Below are 16,708 nucleotides of genomic sequence, written 5' to 3' on the forward strand. Positions count from 1 at the left end.
TACCCATTATTTTTAATTTAAACTTTTTGTGTAGGTACTTCCTGTTGGTGTACCGAAATAGAATAGATAAAAATAGGTAGGTAAATAAAATAAGAAGCAATAGGTTTTACAAATACATAGGTTATTTAACACAAAATTAAATTATTTGAAAACAAAATTTATTTCTAACAATAACTTGAGTAGTTATGGTACCGTAATTTCTATTTTATCGACATTTATTACGGTTGAAAAATTATATTGCAATTTAGCAAAAATAAAGTGTTATAAATTAAAAATACATGTTCTACAAGTCTTGTAAAATCCTACAAGTCTTGTGAAATTATTTGATAAACATAATTTACAAGAGTTTGTAAAAAGTTCTTGTAACTTGTAACTTGTGAGCTTGTAGACTTGTAATGTTTGATAAACAGGGCACAGGACTTAACTTGCACTTGATAAAATAAACCTAATATTGAAATAGTCTTTATTCACCTAAATCAGGGTATTTATAAAAAATTGAAGCCAGCTCCATTTTAAGGGGGAATTTCTACAGAAAATAGGGTAAAACTAAAAATCGTAAGTGAAAACACTGTTTTGATTCTAAATTCTAATCATTCGTCCAACCAAGTTGCCAAGTATTCACTGACATTATGTTGTCGAAGCTTGTCATTGTCAATTGAATTTTTAGGTTTCGGTCGTGCTTTTGCTTTTGAATTAAAAAAAAATGGTTTTAGGGAAGTTTTTAAATAACTATATTTATTTTACTAAGGCATTGTTACTAGTTTCGTTATGGGCTGTTCAGGTGGCTGAAGGTAAGGCTATATCTAACGTAATTGAAGTACATTTTCATTGAAGCATTAATGTTTATCTCTCGAAGTCGAGGTCCATGCTTAACAATTACGTGGCCTTATATTAGGGGAGGATGAGGGATATTAAATGTATTAGACATTTCGTGAATGGAAACTTATTGCTGTTATATTTACAGGTTCGAGAGCTGAATTTGTAACGTGCGGTTCGATTTTGAAGTTAATGAACACAGATTTGAAGTTGCGACTCCACTCTCATGATGTGAAGTACGGTTCAGGCTCGGGGCAGCAATCTGTGACCGCTGTCGATACGTCAGACGACCATAATAGCCATTGGCTAGTTAAAGCAGCTACTGGAGAAACTTGTAAAAGGGGGTAAAGATATTATTTATCATTTTTTAAAACTAAAAATCTGATTTTTCCTTATGTTCTGCTCTGTCAATTAATCTGCCTACCGCTGCTGGTGCGCATTTACTCATGTATTAAAAAACAACCCCTGTGCCCTGTTTATCAAACGTTACAAGTCTTGTATTACAAGCGTTTCTCTTGTAAATTTGTGCATTTTTAAAAGAATGCGTTTATCAAAACTACACTTGTAAACTACAAGCTACGAGTAATATCACTTGTAATACAAGTGTTTTTCACACTTGTATTTGTGGTTTTGTTCATCAAAAATGCCTTTGTAGCTTGTAGCTTGTAACTTGTAACGAAAAAGTTGGAGAGCCTCTGTTGACTCTTAATTTATTTTACAAGTTGTATGCAAGTACCTATGATATTGTATAAAAGAATAATTAAATTATCTAGTACCTAGTAGTAAATAGGTAAAATAACTATAAAATAATTCAAAGGTGTAATTTTATTAAACTTATCATTGGGGCCGATTCTCTTGTACACAATCTCTAAACTAAACTAAATTAACAGGTCTAAATCTAGTGCTATCCTTTTCCGCAAGCAACATTATGAAAGGGATAGCAATAGATTTAGACGTGCCATTTTAGTTTAGTTTAGAGATTGTGTACAACTGAATTAGCCACAATGTTGCTCTTCTTAAATTTGACCAAAACGTGTCTCATTTGACGACCTCCCTGGCGCAGTGGTGAGCACTGTGGTCTTAATAGTGGGAGGTCCCGGGTTCGATTCCTGGCAGGGGTTTGGAATTTTATAATTTCTAAATTTCTGGTCTGGTCTGGTGGGAGGCTTCGGCCGTGGCTAGTTACCACCCTACCGGCAAAAGCCGTGCCGCCAAGCGATTTAGCGTTCCGGTACGATGCCGTGTAGAAACCAAAGGGGTATGGGTTTAATAAAAACTGCTATACCCCTTCCAGGTTAGCCCGCTATCATCTTAGACTGCATCATCACTTACCACCAGGTGAGATTGCAGTCAAGGGCTAACTCGTATCTGAATAATAAAAAAAAAAAATGTACATACGAGTATGCTGGCATAATCTTTTTCGGCAGATACAAGTCCAAGCGACTGACATAGCAATAGTATCTCTTTCCACTCTGCTATTTTTTGGTCTTTAGATAATTTATCAGTAAATGCGCCAAATAAAATATCTTTTTTGTCACGAATTACTTAATTGAAGAATAATTGTAACTTTCGCATCAGATTTTGCCATTTTTTGCGATGTAATTCGAATAGCGAAAATTTTTAAAGTCTATCTATTTTTCCAAATTTTAAGTCTAACCTTAATTCATGAAAAATAATGTATAGTATAGGTACTTCCTGTTGGTGTAGGTACCGAAATAGAATAAATAAAAGTAGGTAGGTAAATAAAATAAGAAGCAATAGGTTTTACAAATAGGTTATTTAACACAAAATTAAATAATTTGAAAAAAAGTTTTATTTTTAACAATAACTTGACTAGTTATGGTACCGTAATTTCTGTTTTATCGACATTTATTACGGTTGAAAAATTATTTTGCAATTTAGCAAAAATAAAGTGTATAAATTAAAAATACAAGTTCTACAAGTCTTGTAAAATCCTACAAGTCTTGTGAAATTATTTGATAAACATAATTTACAAGAGTTTGTAAAAAGTTCTTGTAACTTGTAACTTGTGAGCTTGTAGACTTGTAATGTTTGATAAACAGGGCACTGGTCCCTTTATAATTTTTATTTTAAGTCTCTAAATAAAACTTTTATTCAATCTAATAATACTCTTTATTTCAGAGCCCCAATAAAATGTAACACCAATATTAGACTGCAGCATGTATCCACCAAGAAGAACTTGCACTCTCATTACTTCTCATCTCCGTTGTCGGGCAACCAGGAGGTCTCGTGTTATGGGGATGAGAATGGGGAGGGCGACACTGGTGACAACTGGACTGTAGTCTGCAATAATGACTATTGGAGGAGGGATACACCAGTTAAATTTCGACACATTGATACCTCAGCGTAAGTAGATTTTTAAGTTTCAGTACCTCAAAAGAAAAAAAGAACCCTTACAGGATCACTTCGTTGTCTGTCCGTCTGTCAAGATAACCTATAGGGTACTTCCCGTTGACCTAGAATCATGAAATTAGGCAGGTAGGTAGGTCTTATGCACAAGTAAAGGAAAAAATCCGAAAACTGAATTTGTGGTTACATCACAATAAAATAAAAATGTTCATCAACAAATATTCCTAGTTTTGACTTTCAAAGCAAGATTACTATATAGTGGGGCATCATATGAAAGGGCTTTACTTGTACATTTTTAAGCAGTTTTTTATTTTTATGCTTAATAGTTTTTGATTTATCATGCAAAATGTCAAAAAGTACGGAACCCTCAGTGCTTATTTAGCTAGGGAAAAATAAAAAAAGGTAAGCTCATCACTTCATTCTCATGGATTTAGGTTTTGTAAAGTCCCATGGGATCTCTTTGATTTTTCCAGCATAAAAAGTTGCCTGTCACTCTCCAGGTCTTTAGTGCTAAAAATCACGTCAATCCGTGATTGAACGACAAACCAATAAACCAACACACTTTTGCAGTTATAATATGGGTAGTGAAATAAAATCAATCATTCATTATCTGTGTGCTTTGATTTCAGATATCTGGCAGGTTCTGGCAGAACCTTTGGCAGACCAATCAGTGGTCAGGGAGAAATTGTAGGAGTATCATCACAGTATGGAGCATACACAGACTGGCAACCTCAAGAAGGTCTATTCGTCCACCCAAGCGACTTGTTACCACACCTACAAGCACAGATTATACACACAGAGTTATAATTGTGTAGTTAATGTAATAATTATGTTAGTTTTGTATAAATTGTGATTTTCCTATAATATAAGCACCAATGGATCCAGTCCAGATTAGTTCTACAGCTAGAGTTCCATTTATTTATTTAATTCTCCTTTTAATTATTTATTATACTTGTAGAAACTAACTTACACTTTGAAACTGTTTAATTACAAAATCTTATGTTATTGGGGTTCTGAACTGATTTCTTAATTTTTATCTTTTTTACTCTTGTTAATATCATCATGATCAACCCATCGCCGGCTCACTACAGAGCACAGGTCTCCTCTCCGAGTGAGAAGGGTTTTGGCCACAGTCTACCACGCTGGGCATATGCGGATTAGCAGACTTCACATACCTTTGAGAACATTATGTAGAACTCTCAGGCATGCAGGTTTCCTCACGATGTTTTCCTTCACCGTTAATTAAAGCAAGTGGTATTTAATTACTTAAAACTTGTTAATATAGTTATCAATACTATCTCGAAAGCAGTTTCAGCATGTCCTTGTGCAACAATCAGGCTGACGCCATTGTTTAGGACATTAATTCATGGCTTTAGTATCTAATATAAATTCTCCATAGTCAATTATTTCACTATCAACCAACTTGTATTCGAAAAATATGCAATCTTATGACGTTATGTTATCAATAATAATATAATTGAAGCAGTTTTTTGTTCTTACATTTTTATTTCTTTTTATTAAAATGTGTTCAATGAAAAACAGTATTTTTACTTTACTAAACTTTATTGTCAAATGGTGATATGTCGATAATTATGTTATACAACACATCTACATCGGTGAGAAATGATGTGCTTCAAGAGCATCTATTTTTAATACAATAATACTGAGGGCTTATTTCGATAGAAAGTAATGGCTGAATATAAAGAAAACTTTTTTCTAAAATAACAAGTATAGTTAGTAAAACAAGTTTCATATTTAAGTTAATAGGTACATAACGCACCTAGTTATAAAAAAATATGGCTTCAAAGCACTCATTTTATTCTAATAATAAATGTATTTTATGAAATCATGGTCAAAGTCGGAAGTCGAAGTTCGTAAACTGCCCTTATTTTCGTGATGCTACTAAAGCTAAAAATTAAATCTAAAACTAAATAAAACAATCGAAATTATCATGTAGGGTACTGGTTGCCGTTCTAAGTTACGGTGTACTTATTTCCTAAAAATGCTCAAACAAACAAAATAATATGATAACTGAAATTTAACTTAATATTTAAAAAAAATGTCTAATGTTTTGAGACGAATTTGTATGTGTGACATAGTAATTAAGAAATCAAAATTTAACTTATTCAAAAAAGTACGAACAGAATTAATGTGTTTGTGAAAATTTATAATTACCTAATAATTAATTACCTAATATTGGCTGAGAGATGTAACTTGAGCCCTGTATATTCTCTCAAAAGTCACTCGCGCTCTTTTTCATTTTACTAAGGCTTCAAGTAGACGATCCGGTTTAGAGCCGCAAGCGTACCGGACTGCAACTTTGTCATCAAAAACATCGCGCCGCCCGCGAGTATATCGCTGTTTCCTACATTTTCATTCATAAAAATATAGTATTGACCGCCCGCGGCTTCGCTTCCGTAGTAATTTCGTAAATGTCCGGCCTTATTCCTTGTTGAAATCTTTGTACAAAATAACTTTCTAGGTTTCTAGGTAGGGTATGGACTGGGCGCGGTTGATAAGACTTTCTTTTTTTACAAGGTGCTAGATAATGTCCGTAACATCCCGGCATGCTTACACTCCCTAGAATACCACATTCAGTTGAAGACAAAATCGATAATAAATCGTCAAGATTGCCTGTTAGAAGTCCCGCAAATTTCTATTGCGCTGGAACCATGTCTCATTATCATCAAAATGACGTCAGCCTAAATGAAAATATACCATCAGCTCGAAACTTCAGTCTAGTGCTGACGTCATTAAAATGGCGGCCACGCGCATTAGCAATTTGCGGGACTTATAGCACGGGTGGACGAACGATTCATAGATTAGAGAAATCAGCTGCTCGATTGCGGTAGAATGACAGCTACAATGTCACGATCGCAATCGCCTCTGATTGGTTAACGCTCGCTCACTATTGGCTATAATGCATTGTTGCAACAAGAATCGCACAAATCCAGGCAATCACAACAATTGAGATTGTAATAATGATTGATGCAGGTTTTACGAAATCGACCTACGGATAGAACATGCATCACGGACCGTGGCCCGAGTCAGAGTCGCATGCCACGCCGAAAACCGGGACTCAATACATTAATCAGATGCCTACTTAGTTACTAATCAAATGATCGATACCGATTGTCTGCGCTCGCAACTGCGTTATTAATAGTATGGCTTCATGAAAGTTTTTTAGTAAAAAAAAATTACAGAGACATTTTTCTAGAATAAGTATGGTTCCCAAGGGAAAAATTATTGATCAAAAACTGAAAAAAAAAACATCGAAACTATACACTATATTAAATACCTACAAATAATAAAAAATCGCACTTGTCGCACTGCTACAATCGCAATTGTTGTGGTTGGCTGAATTTATTCTATTCTTGTTGCTACAATCGTGAATGAGAGTCAACCAATCAGGTGATTGCGATCGTGACATTGTAGCCATCATTCTACCACTGACTATTCGTTATATTGACAGTTATATTTACAACTAGCATAATATGCTCGCGACTTCGTCAGCGTGGACTACAAAATTTCAAACCCCTGTTTTACCCCTTTGGGCGTTGAATTTTCAAAAATCCTTTCATAGCAGATGTCTAAGTCATAATGGCCAAATTTTCAAAATGTTGATAAATCAGTCAGTCAGTCACCTTTTCCTATTATATAATATTTAGAATTAGATGCACAAGTACATCACTCACCATACGATAGTCGCTAATAGAGCATACGTGACCTAATCCATACTAATATTATAAATGCGAAAGTGTGTCTGTCTGTCTGCTAGCCTTTCACGGCCCATCCGTTCAACCGATTTTGACGAAATTTGGTACAGAGATAGCTTGCATCCGGGGAAGGACATAGGCTACTTTTTATCCCGGAAAATCAAAGAGTTCCCTTGGGATTTAAAAATATCTAAGTCCACGCGGACGAAGTCGTGGGCATCATCTAGTCCTCAAATATAAGATACATAGGCTATGATAACTCAGGAAGAAAAAGTTTAGAAAGAAATAGAGGGAAGATCTGTAGCGAAAAAAATGGTCTTGCCTAAATAAATAGGAGTGATAGTTCAAAGAAAAATAATATAGCATATTTTTTTGTTATAAGTCCCGCAAATTGCTATTGAGTTTGAACCATGACTCATTAACATTTGACGTCATTTGACGTATATTTAAGTAAAACTATACCATCAGCTCGAAACTTCAGTCTAGTGCTAACGTCACCAAAATTACGGCCACGCGCATTAGCAATTTGCGGGACTTATACTGTTCAATGTTGATGTTATACACCGTGTAAATTAATTGCTGCACATAACACAATTTATAAGAATTAAATTTTTAAGTCCACACAAAATATGGATTAAGACACTTTTGCTCTTGAAAAGTTATATATATCATAATTAAACCTTGAACCAATCAAAGTACAGTACGCGGCTGAAAGTAATGTACATCGACATTTAGAAGTAGATAGCAGATTTGTAGAGCGTTGTCCCTGTCATTGACACCGACAAAACGTCATATAGGTATGAGTGACAGAGACAATGCTCTACAAAGCCGAAATGTCATTCTGAAGGCCGATGTACATTACTTTCTGCCGCGTACTGTAGTACAGTTTAAAGAATACAATACAAACTGAAAAGACGCGCGATAGCAACTGTATGACGTCATACTAAACGCGCGCATTTCTACGATTTATAGTACAAAGAACTTCCCTTGGATTACACTAACAAACTAGTTGTACAAAATTTGTAAAAACTGTGGCCCTACCGCGGTTGTTTGACAGCTACAATGTCACGATCGCAATCATCTCTGATTGGTTAATGCTCGCTCACTATTGGCCACAATGCATTGCTGCAACAAGAATCGCACAAATTCAGCCAATCAGAACAATTGAGATTGTAATAATGATTGATGCCGGTTTTAGACAGTCGCCCTACTGGTCAAACACATGTCAAACGATAAACTTGTATTGCCCTTTTACTTATTATACCTGATACTTAAAAAAGGAGAGACAAAATATGTCTGACACAAAGACATATTTTGTCTCTCCTTTTTTAAATAATTAATAACAAGTAATTTTTTTTACAAGTATTGTATACAATAACTGTCGCAACTTGTAACACAAATTTCAGTTTTTATTATAGTGCGCGCAAAACAAAGTATCTCAAATGTCAATACGAGTCGTCAGGGCCTCATAAGAAAGCTCAGAGTCACTCAGCGGGCGATGGAGAGAGCTATGCCTGGAGTTTCTCTACGTGATCAAATCAGAAATGAGGAGATCCGTAGGAGAACTAGAGTAACCGACATAGCCCAACGGGTTGCGAAGCTGAAGTGGCAGTGGGCAGGGCACATAGTTCGTACAACGGACAGACGTTGGGGTCCCTAGGTGCTGGAATGGCGACCTCGCACCGGAAGACGCAGTGTTGAAAGACCCCCACTAGGTGGACGGACGACATCAGACGAGTCGCCGGGAGTCGCTGGATTCAGGCGGCGCAAGACCGTGGCATGTGGAAGTCCCTACAAGAGACCTATGTCCAGCAGTGGACGTCTATCGGTTGATGATGACGAATACGAGTCGTCAGGCTGCGCATTGTACACACATAGGATCTAGACTATGACCAGCGGAAACACAAACCACCATGTCGCAACTTCGGATTGGACTACGGTACTACCACTTTTATAAGACGCATCGACAAAATCCGTTTGTGCATATTTCACGTAAAAAATGAATATATACACCAATGAAATAGACAGATTTTAAACACAAAAACCGGCCAAGTGCGAGTCAGGCTCGCGCACCGAGGTTTCCGTACTACAGTCGTCTTTTTTCGACATTTTGCACGATAATTACTTCGAAAATTGAAAATACCAATTATTCGTTCTAATGAACTAATAATTAGTTCATTTAATTTTTTTGTATGATGTTACCCGAAATTCACGGTTTTCAGATTTTTTTCCCCCCAAAACCTGCCAAATTTTATGATTCTAAGTCAACGAGAAATACCCTGTAGGTTTCTTGACAGACAGACAGACAGACAGACAGACAACAAAGTGATCCTATAAGGGATCCGTTTTTCCTTTTGAGGTACGGAACCCTAAAAACAACAAACTCTGCTATCTCGCTCATAATGCACGCGCACAAAACAAAAAAATAGGGGACGGACGCGTGCTATGATTGGCTCAGATTCAATAAGATTTCCGCGCGGGTACATCGGTGTAACTTATAAAAGTAGTACTGTACAGTACGCGGCGAAAAATAATGTACATCGACCTTTAGAAAGAGATAACGGTTTTGTAGAGCATTGTCACTGTCATTGAGAACGACAAAACGTCACATAGCTCTATATAGCCGAAATCTCCTTCTAAAGGTCAATGCACATTATTTTCTGTCGCGTACTGTACTTCACGATCACTGTACATGAAAAGTCCTAAAACCCTCCCACCTAAGAAATATTAACCCCTCATTGCAGTCTATTTTAAATTAATTCATTTTATCAAAATAAATCCAATGCGAGTCAAATAAGTTAGGGCATTTTATTCTCTAATACACTGTTAAGTTTCTCGAGCGCGTACATGAGGTTGGAGTACAGCCTCTTGTCGCAGCCCTGCTCGTCGATGGTGCTGAACCGGAATGTACGGAAGTTCTTATCGAGGTCGATGTACGTCACTGCTTGCATCAACGGACACAGGATGATTTTCGTGTGATCTTGGAAGTTTATCTGGAAATACATTTTTGATATACAACGTTAGTTTTAGTGTACGCAAAACCTGAAAGTAGTTTGTTCAGAATCAGTAACAGAATCGATTGCAATAATTTTTACTACATGTTTTATTTTGAGCAAAAAATATTTTAAATCCTGCAAGTTACACAACATCTGGTTGAATGACCGCAAGCACCAGCTGATTTGAGTGGGAGCGCGCACGATCGACGCCAGCCGTCTCGTTCGCTCAGAGCCGCTTGCTTAGGGTGACCATATTTTTCAAGGACATTGACTCAACACAACAAGCTTATAACTTCGTAAATTTTCAATAAATATTTTTGAAATTTTGTATATCTATTCTGTATATAAAAATAGTCGTGTTTCGGTTTTTGCGTCAACTAAAGCTAATGCTGTATAGTAAACTGGTAAATAAAACGTTGTGTGCAATTTTAAGTAATTAAAATATCACTTGCTTTAATGGTGAAGGAAAACATCGTGAGTGACAATTTTATTAAACCCATACCTCTTATCGGTACTGGAACGCTAAATCGCTTAGCGGCACGGCTAAGCCGGTAGGGTGGTAACTAGCCCCGGCAGAAGCCTCCCACCAGAGCAGAGATAATTTAGAAATTATAAATTCCCAAATTGGAACGGGAATCGAACCCCGCACCTCCTGCTTGTAAAACTACAGCACTCACCATTGCGTCAAAAGGGACTAGTCAAATGAGCTACTTTTTATCAAACGTCAAAACGTTCGCTTAGCAAGGGAAATAGTACAATAGATGTGACGTCATAACTTAGTCTTATTTTCGTCGTACTTTTTTTGTTAAATCGATAATTGAAAATAGCAAATTTTTAAAAGTAGACGTGGATTTTATGAATTCCGGAAGACCCTCTATTTAATATAATTACTAAGAAATAATTTATTTTTGACTTTCAGGCACCTTTCCAATTGCACAAAAAACTTTTTAAAACCGAAACTTACGCGGACGAAGTCGCGGTCATCACCTAGTATAATATATTGTACAATAATATTGTAATGTGTTATATAATAATATTTAATTTGAGTTGTTACCTGTAAAGTTCCATTGGTCAGGTACATGATGACTGCAAGACTGGTCCTGAACCATTGGTGCAAGTGGGGCAATCGTGCTAGCCCGTCGGTCTCTCGCACGGGAACCGATGCGCCTGACAAAATAAATACAAAATTATTAAGAGCACAATTACCTTTTAGGCCGTAAAAAAATTACTCCTCACGTGCCATTTTAACTTTTTTGTCAAATTTTATGTCAAAAGTACGATTTTAGTCCTTACTTTAAAGGTGAACCGTCCGACATATTTTTAGTATCATATCGACCATTTTTATGGAAAAAATCGCGAAAAAAACTTTTTCTCACTATTTTTCTTTCTATTTAGCATGGGCTTCCTCTCAGAATGAGAAGGGTTTAGGCCACAGTCTACCACGCTAAATAGTTCAGTAGTAGCCGGCGATAGTTTGATAATTGAATGCACAGGTGGTTACCAGCTTTCATAAGATGTTCAGTCATGTATCGTCGGAAGTAGGTGAGCAGCTTCATCTTCTTGTCAAGCTCCTGCGGGTATTCCTGCATGGTCATATACTGCTCCTGGCCTTGTCGGTTGATGTAGTGGACATTCCTATAAGGAAGATAGTACATTTAATTAGATGTACTAGATGATGTCCAATTCAGGTTTTGTACGATCCTGTGGGAACTTTTTCTTTTTTTTTCTCTTGTGGGAACTCTGCTTTTCGGGATAAAAAGTAATAACTTTTTATCCCAGAAAGAAAAAAGTTCCCACGAGAGAAAGAGAGAGAGAATAAATTTTAATATTCTCCATGGTTAAATATATCTATGCGAATAGTCACATTAAACTGTTAAGCAGTTGTGAGTAATTGGATGGCTATGGGTGTTTTGGGTGTCTACATGTGTATTGGATGGCTAGTGGCTACAGGTGTTTTGGGTAGTATAGATAGTTGCACAAAATATGGTGAAGAGTGCTTGCCAGCGGAACTTGGGCTGTTGCGAGTGGTTACTGATGTATCAGTTTACAACTGCAGTTTTGAGTCATTTAAGGTTTTGGATGGCTATAAGTGTTTTGGGTGGCTACAGAGGTGTTTTGGGTAGCTACAGGTGTTTTTGATGGCTACAGGTGTTATTGGCATGTACAAGTGCTTTGGGTGGCTACAAGAGTTTTGGATGGCTACAAGTATTTTGGGTGGCTACAGGTGCTTTGGTACAGTTGTTTCGTGTGTACTCACACTCCGTTGGCCAGCATGATGAGCTTGGTGGTGTCGTTGAACATGACGCCCACGCTCTCGTCGCACAGCTGGTAGCCGAAGCCGTACTTGTCGCTGTAGTCCACCCACTTGCCCACCCACACCAGCGGTTGGGCAACTGGATCGCTCATATCGTCGTTCAGGTGATCGCGACGATATTTGACCTGTAGGGTTGCATTACAGAACTCTTAATAAGGTATCTAATAGTTTTTTAAAATTATATTACTAGCCCTTGACTGCGATCTCACCTGGCGGTGATGGTATAGTCTAAGATTGAAGCGGGCTAACTTTGGGGGTGGAAATAAGTTTTGTTTCAATATTTTTAAAATAAGTTTAACTTCATTTCTTTATAAATTTAAAAATAGTAAGTAACGTCAGCAGCCAGCAGCATGCCAGGGCCGCGCTTCATCGTCGAATCCACTGCTATGATGTTTTTGGTCAATTTTTACTATCATTTACCTGGCCGCCGAGTAGCGCTTTCAACTGGTCTCGCAGCGCCACGAGGTTCTGCTTGTGCGACAGCGGCTCCACGGCGTGCGGTTCCAGCGGCATGCCGGGGCCGCGCTTCATCGGCGAATCCACTGCCATGATGTTTTCTGTCAATTATTATTAGTAACATTATTGCTATTTTTTTTTAAATTATAGTTTTTGTGAGACAAAATAGTATGCAGTAAAAAGCGAAGTTTCTACAGTACGCGACAGGTCGGGATGGCAATCGGGGAAGGAACGCCCTACACAACCGCACAGCCCCACGGATGACGTGCGGGGCGTCCCCCCGCCTCATACCCCGATTGCCATCTTAACCCGTCGCGGAATATTGATTCACGAAACACCGTTATAAACTGATAAACGCAGCTATGTCGTCTGCGTAAATTACAGAAATGTAGAAGTCTATGGCAGAACATACCGTTGTTTTTGACTTCGTTGAGCGGCTTCCTGTGCACCGCCAGACCCTCGAGTTGGTCAGTCCTGGGCGCGGTGGTGAGGCAAGACAGCGGCAGCGCGGCAGGCATGATGCCGGACGTGAAGAACTCGTGTTGCAGCAGTTTGTCGACTGGAGGCCGCTTCGCTGGGACGGACTGCAGCTGCATGATTATCATATTTGAAGCTGGCTTGCGAAGCGACGATGGGATCCTAAGAAAGAATTAATGCTTTAAGTGACTTGAGGGAAGTTACGTTGCTATACCCTATCCATGAAAAGAAGATAGTATAGAGCTCTTTCTGTTACGTGATCTCACAAATGATAGAGCCATAAATTTCAGTGAGCGCTAACTATTTTGAGACACCCAATCACAAACGAAACTGTTTTCTAAATTCATTTCGAATGTTTTAAAAAAACATCGAATTGAAGTTCGAAGGTTTTTTTGAAAACATGTTTGTCATTGATTGATTCAAAATGGTTAACGCCCACTGAGATTTTTGACTCTTATCATTTGTATGAACTAACTTCTGTCCGCGGATACAGTATTAATTCGGTCACTCCGTTAGTCACAAACATGGATCGAAGTTGCGACTATGCGTATTACGGACAGTGGATTAATATTTAGATGACAAAAGTTAAGCATCAAAAGTGTAACATACAAAATTACAAATTCAAGTTTTAAAACAATACAAGTCACAGCACAAAATGATGATGATGGGTTCCCATTTGCTTGAAAATATTGAACATTTACCTATTTTAATACACAAACAGCAATTGACACATTTAGTTATTAGTTTCCTTTTGAACATACACATTCATAGGTTGTTATACCTTATTCAGATATATATTGCAAATCTTGTTCTGAAGTGGTACAATTTCTATTTATTCTAACATAAGCGACATAGCTACTTTCACACTATTCAAAGAGGACCGCGCATTTTGTCAGCACCATACGCAACATATTTTAATTCTCTGTTATTATATATATTTATTTACCAGAATTATTACATTTTGACTTAAAAGTTGTCCTGGCCCCTAAATAAATAAAAACAAACCGGCCAAGTGCGAGTCACGCTCGCGCCACAAGGGTTCCGTACTACGTCTTATTTTTTCGACATTTTGCACGATAATTCAAAAACTATGATGCATAAAAATAAACAAAAATCTGTTTTAGAATCCAGAGGTGAAGGCCTTTCATATGATACCACACTTGATATAGTTATCTTACTTCGATAATTGAAAATGCTAATTATTATTAGTTTGTGACCACAATTTAATTTTTTTTGTGTGATGTAACCACAAATTCACGGTTTTCAGATTTTTCTCCTAATGCAATCTATAACACCCACCTACCTGCCAAATTTCATGATTCTAGGTCAACGAGAAGTACCCTGTAGGTTTCTTGACAGACAGACAGACAACAAAGTGATCCTATAAGAGTTCCGTTTTTCCTTTTGTGAGGTACGGAACCCTAAAAATAGGTACTTTATCGGTTACTTAGTTATAAGCTCAGTAAGTGGCAAGATCGGAGGAAATAGACCCGCGGACCTACCCCCAAGACCTTGGGCTGACCTAGAGGAAGTGGTCAATCTGTCAATCCAACCTATCTTTGAGAGTGTGCTCAGGAACTTCGTAACCATGTTCCCCCTTCACCATTTTATTACAGAACAGTCGGAAACCGTGAACATTTTCATCCTTATGTGGTTGATATCCAATCCAAAAGTTTCTGATACGAACTGCTACGCTAAGGTGTAGAATTCGATTCTGGCGTTAGTGTATTCTGCCGCGTATAACCTAAATACCTACCTTCAAAACAACAGTGAATAGGCATCTTCGAAGAAAGCGCTCTCCAACCTATAGTCCAAGTTCGATCGTGCATGGCGTACGTCAACGTATGGCTGCAGTACTCCATGCACGATCAAACTTGAGCTTTGTACAACGTAAGAAGCTAAATACGTGAGGAATAAATACTTGTACGTACTACGTGAGTAAATAGTACAAAATACGTGAATAAATACGCGCGTAAAGCCAGTTTCTTCTACATTTATAAAGGGAAGAAGCTGTTTCGGCGTGAAGTACCGTTGAACTTTGTTAAGGATGCCAAGTTTCTTGCCACCAGTTTTTGCCTTGGATTCGATGCATTGTCCAAAGTTGAGATTGGACTATAGATAGGTAAGACGTTTGGTTAAGTGAAGGGCTTGCTATAAAATGTCAACTAAAGTTACAGAATCTCCCTGCTGGAGTATATCCGTCGCGTACGGCGCGTATGGTGCTGACAGTTGTGCGATCAGCGTCAATGGCCAGGTGGGGTAACATCGCAGCGTTCCATCACCGTAACGTATAGTTTGAACCTGTAGCGTAGTTTCAGGGTGTTATCGTTGATAACCGCCTGCGCGTATCGAGTGCCGATCGCGTGCCACGGCCCGGAGAGACACGCGTGCAGAGCTAGCTTTACCCCATCACTACGTAAACATACGCAGGGTTTAATAAAACCAAACTAACTTAATAAATAATAAAATATTAACTAACTTAGAAGGATGATAACCGATAAGTATGACCAGGTGACCGATCAATTGACAAAAAACAAATGACAAAGTTTCATTTCCCAAACAAATTTTGGCAAAATTATGAATCGTTTTATGATCGTTATAAAACTTATGTTTCTACAAATAATTCATTTGATAAAACAAATTACCAGACAAATTGTTATTTCATAAAATATCATTTGACAAACAATTGATTTCTTTAATCGTGTTAATTAGTAAAACAACATATCGCACTTTTTTTTTGATAAAATGAATTGTTTGATAAAATGAACTGTTTGATAAATACTTTAAGAATTCACTCAAATCTTTTATATGTCGACCGGGCCGACGGAAGAGACCGCTTACTATAATGGGGGGTCTCTTTCAACCCAGAAAAACGGAGCCCCTCCTCCGCTCCGTCGATGGGCCCCGGTCGACGAGAAGAGACCACCACTATGGTGGGGGGGTCTCTCTCATCCCCCCCGCTCTCACCATCAAGAGCGAGCGAAGCGAGCTCGGGACTTGGGGCACTCCGACTCGGAACGGTTAGGTTAGAAGGGGATGGCGGGGTCTGTAAGACCCCGCCATCCCCTTCGTGGGTTATTTCTTTTGTTACCACCCAGAAAAAAGGAGCCCCATGATATTATTGATGCGTTGCATAGGGGTTTGCATATGTATGCAAAACAGACTTTTTGTATGTTTTTTGTTAATTAGTTATTTTATCGAATAATAAATTTATCATCTATTATTTTGTAAAATCGCGAATTTGAAAAACAAATTATTTGGTGAAATAATAAATTTTTAAAAATTTGGAAAGTTAAACATTTGTGAATAGAATATTTGTCAAATGATCTTTTGTAAAATGATATGTTTGCGGTATACGACGTTTGTGATTTGATTAGTTTTTCAAAAGTTTTTGGTGAACTGATAATTTGTCATACGTTTTTTGTCATTCATTAGTGAACCGTATGACCAATCTGCTGAGTGAATGAATCAGAAGTATATTTTGTACACAATAATACGTCAATTTTGTTTCTTTTAGAGCTAGCTTTACCCCATCACTACGTAGGTAAAACATACGCGGTGTT

At 37.6% G+C, this 16,708-nt stretch overlaps 2 protein-coding genes across 5 annotated transcripts in view; one reads left to right on the forward strand and one right to left on the reverse strand.

Moving 5' to 3' along the window:
- Window positions 1-640: 640 nt before the first annotated feature.
- On the forward strand, window positions 641-4,681 carry LOC117997264 (stromal cell-derived factor 2). Its single transcript, XM_034985515.2, has 4 exons — window positions 641-791; window positions 965-1,160; window positions 2,959-3,183; window positions 3,816-4,681. The coding sequence occupies exons 1-4, from the start codon at window positions 704-706 to the stop codon at window positions 3,991-3,993; spliced, it is 687 nt and encodes a 228-aa protein (XP_034841406.1). The 5' UTR covers window positions 641-703; the 3' UTR covers window positions 3,994-4,681.
- Window positions 4,682-8,228: 3,547 nt separating this feature from the next.
- Window positions 8,229-16,708, reverse strand: part of polo (Serine/threonine-protein kinase polo) — a 33,236-nt gene continuing 24,756 nt past the window's right edge. For 3 of the 4 annotated variants that reach the window (XM_069509779.1, XM_069509780.1, XM_069509778.1), the window contains 7 exons: window positions 15,447-15,557; window positions 13,081-13,307; window positions 12,633-12,769; window positions 12,156-12,337; window positions 11,400-11,533; window positions 10,953-11,065; window positions 8,229-9,895 (listed from right to left, as the gene is read on the reverse strand). In XM_069509779.1, coding sequence (XP_069365880.1) covers window positions 9,701-9,895; window positions 10,953-11,065; window positions 11,400-11,533; window positions 12,156-12,337; window positions 12,633-12,769; window positions 13,081-13,307; window positions 15,447-15,557 — 1,099 coding nt within the window. In that variant the 3' untranslated portion in view covers window positions 8,229-9,700. The remainder of the gene's footprint in view (window positions 9,896-10,952; window positions 11,066-11,399; window positions 11,534-12,155; window positions 12,338-12,632; window positions 12,770-13,080; window positions 13,308-15,446; window positions 15,558-16,708) is intronic. The other variant, XM_069509781.1, reaches the window with a different exon arrangement.

Source organism: Maniola hyperantus, chromosome 4 (genome assembly GCF_902806685.2).
Source record: "Maniola hyperantus chromosome 4, iAphHyp1.2, whole genome shotgun sequence".
NCBI lineage: Eukaryota > Metazoa > Arthropoda > Insecta > Lepidoptera > Nymphalidae > Maniola > Maniola hyperantus.